At 35.9% G+C, this 15,236-nt stretch overlaps 1 protein-coding gene across 1 annotated transcript; it reads left to right on the top strand.

Annotated features, from left to right (window-relative positions):
• The first annotated feature begins 5,512 nt into the window (after nt 1-5,512).
• LOC129259554 (L-proline trans-4-hydroxylase-like) lies at nt 5,513-13,764 on the top strand. The gene is made up of 7 exons (XM_064098385.1): nt 5,513-5,774; nt 6,752-6,836; nt 8,195-8,387; nt 9,196-9,287; nt 10,000-10,090; nt 11,871-12,155; nt 12,543-13,764. Exons 1-7 carry the CDS (start codon nt 5,762-5,764, stop codon nt 12,579-12,581), a joined length of 798 nt encoding a protein of 265 aa, XP_063954455.1. The 5' UTR covers nt 5,513-5,761; the 3' UTR covers nt 12,582-13,764.
• The last annotated feature ends 1,472 nt before the right edge of the window (nt 13,765-15,236 follow it).

Raw genomic sequence — 15,236 nt, 5'->3', positions numbered from 1 at the left:
TATACCTACGGGGGGGGCAGTCTGCCCCCCCCCTGACGAGGCACAACCCATGCAAAGGACGTATCCCTGCCTCCCCCCCCCCCTGAAGACCTTTTTTGCTCCCCCCCCCCCTGACGAGCTTGAAAACCTTTTTTTTTTTTTTTTTTTTTTTGCTTGTCAATTTTTTTTCTGGTTCGAAATCCTATACATGTGGTTGAGGACCTTTTTTTTTTTTTTTTTTGCTTGTCAAATTTTTTGGCGGACGGTTTTGCCCCCCTGTGGAAAATCCTAGGTACGCTACTGGCTAGACCTCTTCCTTGAAAACTAATTCCGATTCGCTTTCAGCCCCCATCATCTGTAAAGTATATACCGGGAGTATATAGGGCCACAACATTGAGACAGCGAGCGAGTGGTACCCATATACTACCTTATAATGAAAACCGAATTCTATTGAAGCTTGACCAATACGTTAATTATTGTTTATTGATTTAATAAAGACAACTAACGAGTAATTCACTCGATTTTCACTAACATATGTATTATGTAGTGACATCAGTGAGAGAGGATTTGGAGTGAACAAATGCACACTGTAGAAGAATGAATTTCACTAAATAACGAGCGAAAGTCTCATTTCAATTTAGTGAAATTTCATTAATAGATCTTATTCATTTCCGTTCAACAAAATAAAGTTCATAAAAAATACAATTGAATAACAGTACACAATACACATTGACAGGGGCGTCGATCCAGTTTTCAGATTGGGGGGGCAAAATCATTAACGTTCCAAAGGCGCTCGATCGTACATAACACCCACCCACCCACCCACCCACCCACACACACACACACACACACACACACACATATATATATATATATATATATATATATATATATATATATATATATATATATATATATATATATATATATATATTTTATACACACACACACGCACACATATATATATATATATATATATGACTCATGAGACACAGACACGTATCTCACTACACAGATAGTACGAGTGCCGAGAGTGAGCTCAAATTTTTTATATTCTGAGCTGAAAACTTGATATTCTAAGCATTTTTGGTACCAATGATTAAGATTTGTATCTAAAAGAAGAATAGATGCGAGCGCGAAGCGCGAGCTGAAAATTTTGATATTTCGATCTGAAAAAATGAGTTTACTGGACGTTTTTGATAAAGAACAAGCTATATATCCAAGAAAAGATGATTGCAAATTGAAGCAGTTCTTTTGAGGCTTAGAACTGAAAACGGGACATTTACATTCACCAATTTAATCATGAAAATTATGGGTTTTTGCTACAGAAATGATGCGAGCGCGAAGCGCGAGCTGAAAATTGTTATATTCCAATCTAAAAAGCGGACATTTTGAGCACGATTTTAAATAAAGAACGAGTTGTGTATCTCAATCTCGCTTGCTGAACATTACAATCTTGTTTTTTTTAATGCATATCCGGAATTATTGGGGGGGGGGCAAATGATGTTTGCCCCCCCCCAATATTTTAATTGGTGGGGCGATCGCCCCCCCCCCCCCCCCAGGATCGACGCCTCTGCACATTGACAATAACAAAACAATTCAATGATATTACATAAACAGAAACTGAAGTGAGCTGCAATTTTGTTTTGGCTATAAACAGTCAATGGAACAGAACGGAGGGACTGATGGATTGAAATTTTATTCACACCATCTGCAGAGTGAATTATTTACTCGATTTCACTTCAGAGAACATTTAGATCAAGGTTGAGTAAAGATTCGGTGGAAAGATGAGCTCTTTTTCTCTTGGTATGCCTTCTAGGAGCTTGCTCAAAGAATTTACTCAGATCCAAGCAAGATTCCCAAAACAATTAAACAAATTCAGCTATATCTTAAAATTCAATTTCATACTCGTTCTCAATTCAATCTCATAATGATAACCGTTCCACTCTTTTTCTTCTCCCTCTTTTGCTTTTTTTAAATTTTTTTATATATTTTTTTGGGGGGTCGTCTCATTAAGATAAACTAAGGAGTGACTTTACAAATTGTATACTGTTTAGCAGTACAAGGACAATAACCTAAAACGAGAGAATACAGAAAAAAAACATCGAAGTAAGAGGGATGAGACCGAGGAGAAAAATTGACAAAGTAAAACTGAGAATTAGGAGAACTTTATTAGGAACTCATATATATTTTACATCTATATGTAAAGTAATTCTGGCTTGAAACTGTTCACTGGTATTTTGATTTTCGGAGGTAAGTTGTTTCTTGCTCCCTAAATATATTGCTGGCCCTCAATTGTATCATGTGTGCACGGCAGTCTATTGTATTGCAGACAAAAAAAAAACTAAAACATTGGCTAATTATTATCAGTAACGGCGTATTAATTAATTCTAGATTTAAAAATGATTTTGAAATGGAGCTTTGTAGCGACCGAGTGAATTTTTTTTCAATTTTGGAAGGCAATTCAATTTTAAAGCACAGTACTCGTATTATCTAATTTAATATACGTGTACATGCTTGCATATTATATTTTATTTTTTTGTGGCGGCTTAATATGTTTATCTATCATTTCATTTCATATCATATTATTCTCTTTTTTTCGGGGGAGGGGGTCGATCCCCCAAAGCCATCCATTATTTGAACCACGCCAGGGCCCAGATAAACAACTTCCGAGATGACGCCTCTCATTTCAAGAGGCACTCTCATGTCGCCTCTCACTGAATTTAACCATGATTTAACACATCTTCTCATCATAAGCCATATCCGTCAATATTTGACGAATGGAATGAAATCACAATGAAATCAAATATTTGCCAGGAATGACTGATACAGTTACTTTCTTTGAAGAGGAGTTAGTAAAGCAAATATTACTGGGATGACTTTTTATTATTTGCGTCATAGTCAAGATTTCAGTTTGACGAGACGATTGTAAGAGAGCGGGTCAAAGTGTGCGATTCACTGGTCGCGGGGCGGGGGGGGGGGGGGCAGGGGCCGAGACACGTCCCCCCTAAATTTCAGGAGGAGGGAACAGCCCCCCCCCCCTAAAAAATAAAGAGAGAGAAAAAAAGACGAAAAGAAGGAAGGAATGAAGAAATGAAGGAAGAAAGAAAGAAAAAAAGAAAGAAACGAAGACAGAACAGTCAAAAATGGAAAATACACAAACTTACTCGATCCAACGGGATATTGTTCAGAAAAACTTGACAACCCCAAAAAAGGGTTTTTTTTCGCACCAAAATAAAGGAGATTTAGGTCAAATCTCTCCATTGTAATTAGAACCCTATTCCAATAAACATCTTGGCGGTGACTCTACACCCATGCTTCCCAGCCAGGATGAACGGGATTCATTACCCCTTCATAATGCAATGATGCAGTAATTCAAGTGTTACCGATTCAAGTCATTATATCACTTATTTTCATCTCGCTCCTCGATCGCATTGATTGTTTAGTTAAATGACCATCCTATTCATCGTTTCAAAAAGTGCTTAGAATCCGAGCTTTTGGGTAAGAATATATATTTTTTGCTCGCGCTTCACGCTCGCATCAATTGTTTAATAGAAAGATACCCATTCGCTTGATGACCAAAAGTGCTTAGAATGTCAAGATTTCAGGTAAAAATATATTTAAAAATTCAGCTCGCGCTTCGTGCTCGCCTAAAATGTTTGTTTAGATACCAATCCTGTTCATCATTCATGTTAATGGGGGCGTACACAAGGGCGCCAAAAACCGGTAGGGCCCACGGGATGCAAAATTATGTAATGCGCCTGCCTTATGTTATCTCATCTTGTTTGTAAGGAAAACTAAGATGTAGTTAAAACTTCAGACTTTAGTGTGGACTACCCCGTAAACAAAAATATAAACAAAATCAGCTTTTAGCAGCCGACTGGGAAAATGTATAGGTGAAAATATTTTTTTCCTTCCCCCTTAAATTTTTATGTTACCGCCGCCAATGGGGGTGCTTGTCTGGCAAGTTTAGGGTTTTAAGCATGAAATATATTCTGTTCGCTTATATCTCTGCAGATTTATTCCTAACTTTGTATATCCTTTCTATTTTATTTAATGTGCCACACATAATTGTCATTAGCCAGGATTTTAATTTTGAGGAAACTTAACCGTAGCGTCTGCGTACTTCGAAGCGCTGATTTTATTAGTTGAAATTTGAACGAGAAAAATCAGCACTCCGAAGTGCAGTCACTACACACGCTCCTTAAGAGCTAAATTAGCACTTCATTTTTTTAGATTGTATAAGGGTGTACGAGTGTGTGTGAGGGTGCGAGTGTATTTATCTGTTAGGCCTATTTTAGAGTCACAAACAGCCAGTTTGTCAAATCAATCTTAATACTGTGATGAATCACAATGAATTTGATTTGATTTGATTTGATTTTATTGCCACAATCAAATGGCAAAAGTATGCCTATCATACATTTGTTTAAAATTACATATCCATAAGAAAAAAGCGTAATGATTAATACAAATAGCATAATTATTAACAAAATTAACAAGAATAATGACTGACATAAAAAAAAACATATTGGCTATATTTGTAATCATATTATCGTCATTTGAAATGTGGGAGACCGCCATCTTAAGCTTAGAGCGTGAATTAATTAATGGCGGCCTCGAAAGGAAAAGGGGAACCAGTACACAGAGACTTATCTTGTTTTGCACAAAATAAGTGATGTTAAAAGGGAACTGACATAAAAAAAAAGGTAGATCATCTAGACTTCCCTCAAGACACGTGCACTCGTTTATAGGCCTATACATGATGATCCAATCATAGGGTCTGTGTTTGCAAACTACGAGTCAAGCTACCAACAAACATCCAAACACAATCAAAATATTTGAACTCTGATACCTGGGACACGAGGCTATAATCGCCTGCTTCCCATGCCCACGGAGCATTATCTGGAAATGTCAATTTCAGTAACCTTAAAGGACAAGTCCACCCCAACAAAAGGTTGATTTGAAAAAAGGAGAAAAATCCAACAAGCAAAACACTGAAAATTTCATCAAAATCGGATGTAAAATAAGAAAGTTATGACATTTTAAAGTTTCGCTTAATTTCACAAAACAATTATATGCACATCCTGGTCGGTATGCAAATTGGCAGACTGATGACGTCACCCACTCACTATTTCTTTTGTATTTTATTATATGAAATATGAAATATTTTAATTTTTTCCTCCTTGTCAAGTGAAACAAAGTTTTATTTCTCCCTAAACATGTGGAATTACCATTATTTTAACAGTCTATGGTTAAGTTAAGTTGGTACTTATTGTCGAATTTGTAAAAATTGAAATATTGTATTATTCAAACAATAAAAAACAAAAGAAATAGTGAGTGATGGACATCATCGACTCTCTCATTTGCATATCGCTGAGTTGTGGATTTAACTGTTTTGTGAAAAATAAGCAAAACTTAAAAATGTCATAACTTTCTTATTTTACATCCGATTTCGATGAAATTTGCAGCGTTATGTTTGTTTGATTATTCTCTATCGATTCGAATCAACAATATTCTGGGGTGGACTTGACCTTTAATGATGTGATACACAAAAGTCCATTTGGAAACCTGGATTTGCGTTCTCGAGTGCTACCTGGCTCGGTCTTAGAATTGTTCCCTGTTTATGAACACTAGGATCAATATGGACCAGATGACAATTTGATTTTGTTTTTTTGCAATTTCCTCAAACCAATCACCCAGGTATAAGGGAGTCAGAAGTTCCTGAGCTGCCATCGAGTGCGGACATTCTTTATTCTTGGCAGCGATATATTCTGAGGTTCGAATGGACCTGTCTGGTAGGTATATACTTATAATTACTTTTTTATTGTCCTATATTCTCGCATTGTCCTGAGCTCATGTGGTGATCAGTGGTGTATCCAACTTTTTCGCCGATATGCAGCTACTTTAATTAATATTTTGTTGTATAGATATACTGCCCCGACATAATTATGTAGGAAATCACGAAGATGTGTTCGTTTGTAAAAATATAAATATAGTAAATAATATACAAACAGCTTTTGTCGAAAATCGATGAACCAGAACAATGACGTCCTAAATTTCGGAGCTGACAGAAAAATTACAAATTATGTCATTCGTCCAGAGTCCTGGCCGAAACTGCTGTTTCACCAATTTTCGACAAAGACTTCGTGGTTGTTCATTAATTAACATGAGCATTTATTGTTCTTGAATCCGTCATGTGAGCACTAAGCGTGAGCTAAGATTTGTTTATCAATAAAGGAAAGTTTTAATTTATGTTAAGACCTGAAAAGAAACCTTTTTTTTTGGGGGGGGGGGGTAAATGGTGACTGTATAAAAGTGTTTATATTTTCCAATCATTTCCTTCCTATTTTCATTCACGTTTCTTTCTCCTCTTATTTTTGTATTCATCTTTCTATTTTCCACCTCTCTCCTTCTTTCCCCTTTTGTTCCCTTTTTTTGCACCGGCAATAATGGGGCGGGAGAGGGTCACTTTGAGTCCCTTGATCCACTTATATCTATGTTAGATAGTATTTAATGATTGGGCATCATGTTGGACTTCTAGCAAGATCCTGGGGGTTCAAAACCCATTCGGGCATTATCGTGGCGATAAGTTATTTAGGTAAATTGTTTTATTACCTGCAACCAGGAATGCAAGTTTAGCACTTTGCATAGTAAACGATACGGGAAATACAATATGAAATTTATTGATTTACTTCCTTTATCTATTTTGTCTGTGCAATCGAATTTGAATCACATGTACTTGTTTGTTTTCTTTTCTTCCTTAATAACACAGATGTCACTTACGACTACAGCGACAAATTCATAGTAACTTCTGACGTCAAGTCGACCTTCGATCGCTATGGGTTTATCATATTAAGGTATATATATATATTTTTTTTTTGCTTACAATACATGTATTTTGCTGACTTGTGCAGATTGAGGTTTTTGTGTTCTCTTCACTATTGTCTAAATATACTTGACTTTTACTCTTTCAAAGATCAGGAACCAATTCACACACTGGTTATTTTGATTGTGTTTGATTTCTTTAGCAGAATTCTGACATTTCTTCAGACAATAGCGATCTCGTCTGAAAGTAATTAATATGATATGACATTTCTATTGTTTTAGGCTATTAAATCCAAGATCAGGCCCACCCCATTGAAAAGTTGATTTGAATAAAAAGAGAAAAAATAAACAAGCATGACGCGCAAATTTTTTATCGAAATCGGATGTAAAAAAAAAGGATAGTTCTGACATCTTTAAAGTTTGCTTGTTTTTCACAAAACAATTATATACACATCACTGTGATGTACATAATGAGAAAGTTGATGATGTCTCTCACTGAATAGTTCTTTTGTATTTTATCATAATTTATGACTAAAACATTTTTTTTTATTTTGTAGATTTGATTATAAGAAGACTCTTCATCAAATCAAACTGGTTTACCACAACGAAAATGCCATATATTCGGGAAGGAATCACGTTTTTTCACATTATAATTAATGACTAAAAACTAAAATATTTCACATTTTCATAATTATGATAAAATACAAATGAAATAGTGAGTAGGTGACGTCATCGGTTCCCCATTAGCATATCGACAAGGGGAGAGTTTCATCAACATTCTTGTCCGACAAGTTGTCAGATCTAACAACTTTCCTTGATTTTTATTGGTTGAGAAGCACTGTTACTATGGCAACTGTCGGATAAAACAGGACATGTCTGATAAAACGTCCGACAAGTCCTTTCATAAAAAAACGTTCCACAGGTTGTGCATATTGTGTTGATTATCATTTATTTTCAATGTAATTATCCACGTATGTTATGAGTTTGTATTATATTTTCTATTGGAAATAAAATAATTTTTTTTTGGAATAATTGCTTTGTGAAATTAATAAAAACTTTTAAAAGTCATAACTTTCTACTCCATGCGTCGACTAGCATTCAAATCGAATGAAGCAGCAGTGCAATGAATATCTAAATCTAATTTTTTCTAATCATTGATTATCAAGGCCCATTTTCATAAAGAGGTAACTTTACCATTACGATGGGGCTAAGCAGCCAATCACAATCAAGGTTTCAATGATAGTTGTCATAATGGCAAAGTTACAATAGTTGTAATTCTTTATGAAACCAGGTCCCCGGGTCATTATACAGTATTTTGCACATTTAATTCGTGCACATTCTCCGCTCTCGAGGGAATGCGGCTGTAGACTTTTATGATTTGTTACCTAAGGCATGCCCTGAGTTCGGAAGAAGTCCGTATGACGAACAGCTTCCTGGAGAATGACCAGGAACGATTGGACAAAGCCTATGGGCGGACTGATGATGAGGGTCGGAAAGGGATGATGACGCTATGGAATGAACCAAAAGATGACATCACTGGTCTCATTAGCAGATCGGAGAAGATTGCGGGTACGATGGAAGCGGTACGGTTTGTTTTCTTTCATGTCGTGTGCCATATGATGGCGCGAATGCTGTGAATTATCATCACCAGCACTGTCATCACGATTATTGTCTTAGTTGTCATAATCACCATCACCACCACCACCTGAATTATGTATATCGTCATCGTTTTCCTCTCCTCCTTATATACCCTTCCCTTATCGCTGTCATAATCATTAGCATCAGCACCACCACCATCACCACCATCATAAATTTCACCATCGTAATCGCCACCACCATCATCATCTTCACCATCAATACCATCGCCATCTTTATCATCATCAGCAGCAGCATCTGCATCGTCATCATTATCATCATCCCCACCACCACCATCATCAACATCGCCATCATTATCATCATCATAAATATATTTATCACCATCACCACAATCGTCTCCATCATCACAAGTATAATAATATTTATCACCATCATTATCCTCATCATCATCATCAACAACATCGTCATTATCATCATCGACCAACATCATTATTGTCCTCATATTCATCACCCTCATTAAATCGTCGAACATCAACATCAGCAGCAGCATCATCTTCATATCAGTATCTTCATCATTATCATCATCGCGATTTTTAGTATATCCATGTGTCAACTCAATCGGAAGAAAATGAATATATAATTCGCATCCTTGTAATGAATAACATATCCAAGTGTATGTACATAGATGTCCAATATAACCGAATACTATCTCTTATAAACAATGTGTGTTAGGAAAGATTGAATGTTGCAATGATTTCTTTTTGTAATAAATTTCATCAAATACCCTCTCTTCAGCTTCTTGGAGGGGAGGTGTACCACTATCATGCCAAACTCATGCTGAAAGAGGCAAAGACGGGTGGCAAACACGTCTGGCACCAAGACTACGGGTAAGAACGTTTGGTCATGGGGGGTATGGTCGAGGGGTAGTATGTGATAGAAATACCTTTCTTTCGGGTGGGGAGAGCATATTAATGCTACTCTTCAAATGTTATGTAGTAAAAAAAAAACTAATTATGGCTAAATACGATTTTCCTTTTCTTTTCATATTCAGACGGCTAAATAATGTAAAGAGTATAATGAACGTTTAGAGTTCACATTGGAATCGGCGTCAATAGTGAACATTTTAGAGAGTACATGATGAAATATGATCGAGTTTGTTGTCTACTTAGATAAGAACATTGTCACGATATGGAATGCGTATCTTTCAAAATCGTAAAAATATCAACCACGTTGAGGAACTCAATGTTTCAAAGTTAAGCGTGGATGTGCATTGACTGCCTTTACCATAAATGGTTATTATAGTTATGGTAAGATTATGTAAGTCTTCAAGAAGGTATGTACATGTAAGCTACAAGCAAGAGGGCGTTTTTTATTATTCATAAACAGATAAGACAATACGATGAGATCGATGGAACGACCCCTTTAATATCTATTACCATTATTTCCCAATATCGGGGTTCGATTCCCGGTCGCGGCACCTACCGTGAGCTATACATATCAGTAAATTAAATCGCTATATAACAATTCTTGGTAACAATGCGTGTACACACCTGTTTAAAAACTATTTTACCATGTTTTGTTGTGGTTCTTTCTTAATAGGTATTGGTATAGGAACGGATGTTTGACACCCGATATGGGATCTGTATTCATAGCGATCGACAAATGTGAGAAAGCAAATGGTTGTTTGGAGGTAAGGTACTTTTCTTCTTGGTTGTAATCCATCCAGCGTTCTCCTCCTTTCACACTTATTGCCCTAATATTGCCCTAATGCTTTTTGTGAGGTACCATAAGGTATTAACCTAATGAAAATGTATGGCAATGTTTTTTTTTAATTCTGATTCGATTAAAAATAAATTCTTCATGAACTAGTTTAGGCATAACACATAGACGACAACGTTTCTTGTTTATGCTTTTCTATTACGTGGATAGGAACGGACTTTATTCTAAACTCAACATTCTACTTTGTATTATACCAATCATGGTCATGATTCATTTCAGTGGGATTTTTTAAAGCAAGTAGTTCGATAACAACTTTTGATAAACTTATGTACAAAAAATGCGAGCACGAGCAGCATAACTTAAAAAAACAAAAACATAGACTTTGCTACTGAATGGAAAGAGGGGCATTTTAGACAGCGTTTGAATTTATGAACAGGACAAGTGTGTCGATGAACAAATAATCTGAGCGCGAAGCGTAAACATTTTGTTTACTGAATCACTAGCTTACTCATTCCTGAAAAAGCGAATATTTCAAGCACCGTTTGAATTCGTGAACATTGTATTTTACTAAAACAAGAACGCGAGCGCTTTGCAAGATGCTGTATCTCAAAATCCTTCGTATTGGTACTAATTTAACATATTGAAGCGTGTGATAGCCAACTCTCTTCCCTAAAGGTCCTAAACAGGGTATCATTTAATGTGATTAAATATATCCATCCCCGCTACACGAGGGACTGTCTATGTAATGTTTTAATTCTATTAATCACAGGTTTTGATAATTGTAAAAGTCTGCGGAATTAATAATCACTATAATGATTAAATGTAACCATGGTCTAACGACGGAGTTAACTTAAAAAAACCCATAACATAACCATGATTTATCACTTTTCTGGGACCAGGGTCCCGTACCACAAAGCTTAGCAATGATCGTAAAACATTTTTCTACGATTGATTGCATTGACTACAATGTACAATCAATTGTGAAAATCAAGCATACGATCAATCGCTAACCTTTGTGTTACGGGACCCAGGATATGTGAAGCATGTTGATAGTCAATAATGGAGTGGATTGACCGATCGAGCGACAGCTTTTTGAATTGTAGAGTGTTTAGAATGCATTTACTGAAAGCATTTACTGGAATTCAAATGAATGTATATGACTATAACAATAACATTTGTTACTTTGTGATATGAAAATTATGATTATCATTTTCTTGAAAACTGTGTGTACATGGGATTCATATTACTATCACTGTTTTAGCAGGGGGGGGGGTTGATTGCTCCCACATTATCATAGATCATTGTAGTGAAATAACATTTTAACTATCTGACAGTGTCATATGTTCTATTCATGTAATTTATACTTTCAAATTCATGATGAGTTTATGAAATTTCAAAAACTTAATCTTGATTTGATATTGACGACACCGCTTGATGTTGACTGCGAGCAGCTTCGCTTCTTCTAGTTGCGATGCCAATAGCGAAATAGAATCGTCAAAAAGTGATTTGAGACGAAATTTGCGATTCTGAAATTTCAAAGATTAAAAATAAATGTTCAGATTCGACCTATATGGCAATTTATGATAAGGAATCAAGTGAACCCTTTTCCTTCGTGGCAAGGAGCCCCCCCCCCCCCCCCCCAACACATCCCTCTGTTTTGCTTGTCTAAATCTGCTTATCGTCGTCATTTTCGATACCTTTCTGATGTCTTTTTTATTTTATTTGTTTGTTAATCATTGTATGAATACCAGGTGATTCCCGGCTCGCATCACATGGGCCGTGTCGACCACAAGTTCGTCGGCGAGCAGACCGGGGCAGACATGGAGCGCGTCGAGTGGGCCAGGAAGAAGCTCGGCCACGCTTTCGTCGAGATCGATCCTGGCGATGCCATCTTCTTTCACTCGAACGTCCTTCATGCCAGCGGGCGCAATGACAGCGACAATCGGCGATGGGTCCTCATCGTCGCGTACAACCGCGCGGACAATGACCCCGTGTACGAGCACTGCCATCACGCTCATTACACTCCGATTAACAAGGTGAGGGAAAAACTTAAAGATACGATGATGGGTGACCCTTTTCGGACCCAAAGACAACCCCCACACACAAAAAAGAGAGGACAAAAAGGAAGCAAAAAAAGAAGAAAATAGCCCTCAAAGTGGGATATGGACTTGGGCCAAAAACACATCCATTAAACATTTATTTAGTTTTAAAGTTTGATGTACATAATTGATATCTTTTGGCAGAAGCTGATGTTGTTTGAGTACACCCAAATGATTTTATGAGTATTAATCTGCTAAAATTAGTCTAAAATATGTAGTAATTTGATTGCTTCAGATATGCTATTAATTGTAATATTTAGTCCTACATCTGCTTCTTAATTGATATAATGTACTCTCCTACTTCTATCATTATTCTGCATTCAGATACCAAGCAGTGAAATACTAGCATCCCTCAACTCCTAGGTGAGGTGTTGGACCTTGCTACAAAGTACCGACAGAGTCTCACTTTATGTTCGTCCAACGAAGAATCAGGTTATACTCTCTTGTGTTTAATAGCTCCATGCTTATACAGTGCGTAAAAAAAAACACTGGAACAGTGTTATACAGTTCATGAAAATTGAGTTTCACATTATGTCTACATTTCAATGTTCATAGATGCTCTGAAGTCTTATCGTTCAAATGCCACTTAAAAAATAAGAAGCATCGTTCATGCTTGAGCGAAGACAACATTTTTGTCCGGGGTTTGGTAAAGGACTTGCACCAAAGAAAATGAGAAATATGATCATCAGACTTGCTAATCAGCAGACTCCTCTTAACCTTTTCATTATTTTTGCCATTATTTCAAATGCTATCAAAATTCATCTGCAAAGCTATTCATTTTTTTATACATGATTTTTCCCCCTATTAAAAGGTTATCTTTCAGCATTGAATATTCCTTCATGATATTAAAAACCAATGTCAACACAAGTAAGGGGTTGGCAGTACATGTATTAATGGAGGAACTGGTAATTTATTCAAATCCTTTCATTGTCTGCAAAAAAGGTTATGGTGCCTTTGAAAGACATGAATCCTTTCCTGTAAATTAAATCCATTTATTGTCCTTTCAAAGGCACCATAACCTTTGTTGCACACAAATGAAAGGACTTGAATAAATTAAAAGCTCTCCCATTAACACATTTTTTTATGCGATTCCCTTTACTTGGGTAGACAAAAAAAAAATTATATCATGAACTAAGGAATATATTCAATGCTGATAGATAACCTATTGAAATGGAAAAATCCAGTAAATAAATTGCTTTGTAAATGAATTTTGAAAGCATTAAAAAATAATGGCAAAATAGGATTTACATTTAACTCTGAGATCTTTCAAGTGTTAAATAGTTTGACATTTCATATTGTAGATATATAGACTTTTTATAATACATGTCCTGCACATAATAACTTTAAAGATTCATAATTAAAACTATATTAATGGAAAGAAAAACAGTACAAATGATAGAGTTGATTGATCTCTTTTGATATATGTACAAGGTATCATACATGTCCAATAATGAAGTTCCTAGAGTTCAGCTCAAAGTCCAAGTCAGTAGCTTTGTTACAGGAATGTGGATATGCCTCTAATTGTTTAAATTGCCACTTGGTCTACAAAAGCTTTGTCTATTTTCCATTTGGTTTCATCTATTGGTCTAATCTTAATTCGTCTAGTGCATGTAACCTTTTGGTCTAATTGACATTTATTTGGCCCAATTACCATTTTATAATAATAATAATAACAGTATATTTACCCAGGGTAGCCACTTCAGTTAAAAAACTGTTCTCCCAGCGGGCCCTGCTATTATTATTACCCGGCTAAGCTAGGCTACCTATTCAGGTGCACACAGCTTTTTGAGGAATTACTTCCTGCCGGTACCCATTTACCTCACCTTGGTTGAGTGCAGCACACTGTGGATGAATTCTTTGCTGAAGGAAATTACGCCATGGCTGGGATTTGAACTGACGACTCTCTGTTTCAAAGTCCGGAGACTAATCCACTGGGACACAACGCTCCACAAACTTTTATCAAAGTTCCAGTAAGGCTATACCCATTTCATCCCATATCCACTTGGTCTAGCACCAATTACATGTGTAGTCTATATATGAAGAGTTTTGTTCCAAAAGGAGCTAAATCCACTTTTGGTATTTTTCTGTAAATTAAGGTTTTTTATTTTCAGCAAAATTTGCACTGATGGTGTAAACTTGTATCCACAACATTTACCTAAAAAATTGAATGCATAACTTTTTGTAAAATAACAAATTTTAAATAACTGTTTAGTGGATTTAGCTCCTTTTGGAACAAAACCATTTTGGATTTAGTTCCTTTTGGAACAAATCTCAAATTTGCAATCAATTTTTACCAACTTTTCCAAAAAAAAATTCAAATGCAATACGTTGCACTTGATTCTCACGTCTAACATACATATATTTGTATCAAAAAATCAATTTTGGTCAAAAGTGGATTTAGCTCCTTTTGGAATCAAGCTCTTCATATTAAAGGTCTATACAGGTAATCTACATGTACATGTATATTAGCTGAACTGTTCAAGAATTAAATTTTCAGTTGTCAAAGTGTAAGCAATTAGCAGACAGAGGAGGAAAACAGACCATCTGAGCAGTACACAAAATGACGATTGGCATGTAGACAACATGTATATGGGTATTACATTTGAGTAAAGTGTGGACCAAAACAGCAATTAGACCAAATTCATAGTAGGCCAGATGGGTTGAGCCCATGTGGTATTTGACTACCGGTATCTATGAAATTGACCAACTGCTTCGGTGCTTGTAGACCAAATGAATACAGGAATAAGCTCCGTCTCTTGTTTTATATGAATAAGAAGTATGGATTATCAATGCTTCAACAACATAATATTTCAAAGTCAACTTCAGAAGTCAGAAGCAAAAAAGTAATATAATGATTTTTCACTTTCCAAATACTTATTTCCCCCTGAGAATGAACAATTTTTTAAGTGAGAATGTTGGAAAATGATAAATTGCATACTTTTTATGTGAGGATTAATTCTATAGTAAAATCCTAGTACATTACTACTTACTACAAAATTGATTTTGATCACACCATGC

This window comes from Lytechinus pictus, chromosome 4, assembly GCF_037042905.1.
Source record: "Lytechinus pictus isolate F3 Inbred chromosome 4, Lp3.0, whole genome shotgun sequence".
NCBI classification, from domain to species: Eukaryota; Metazoa; Echinodermata; class Echinoidea; order Temnopleuroida; family Toxopneustidae; genus Lytechinus; species Lytechinus pictus.
This window is presented reverse-complemented; position numbering and strand designations above follow the sequence as displayed.

What these genes read in the sequence shown, in the direction of transcription:
- LOC129259554 (XM_064098385.1), top strand. An exon ending in TATGGGTTTATCATATTAAG is followed by an intron (nt 6,837 to 8,194) that starts GTATATATATAT and finishes TTGTTACCTAAG; the next exon opens with GCATGCCCTGAGTTCGGAAG. An exon ending in ATTACACTCCGATTAACAAG is followed by an intron (nt 12,156 to 12,542) that starts GTGAGGGAAAAA and finishes TTCTGCATTCAG; the next exon opens with ATACCAAGCAGTGAAATACT.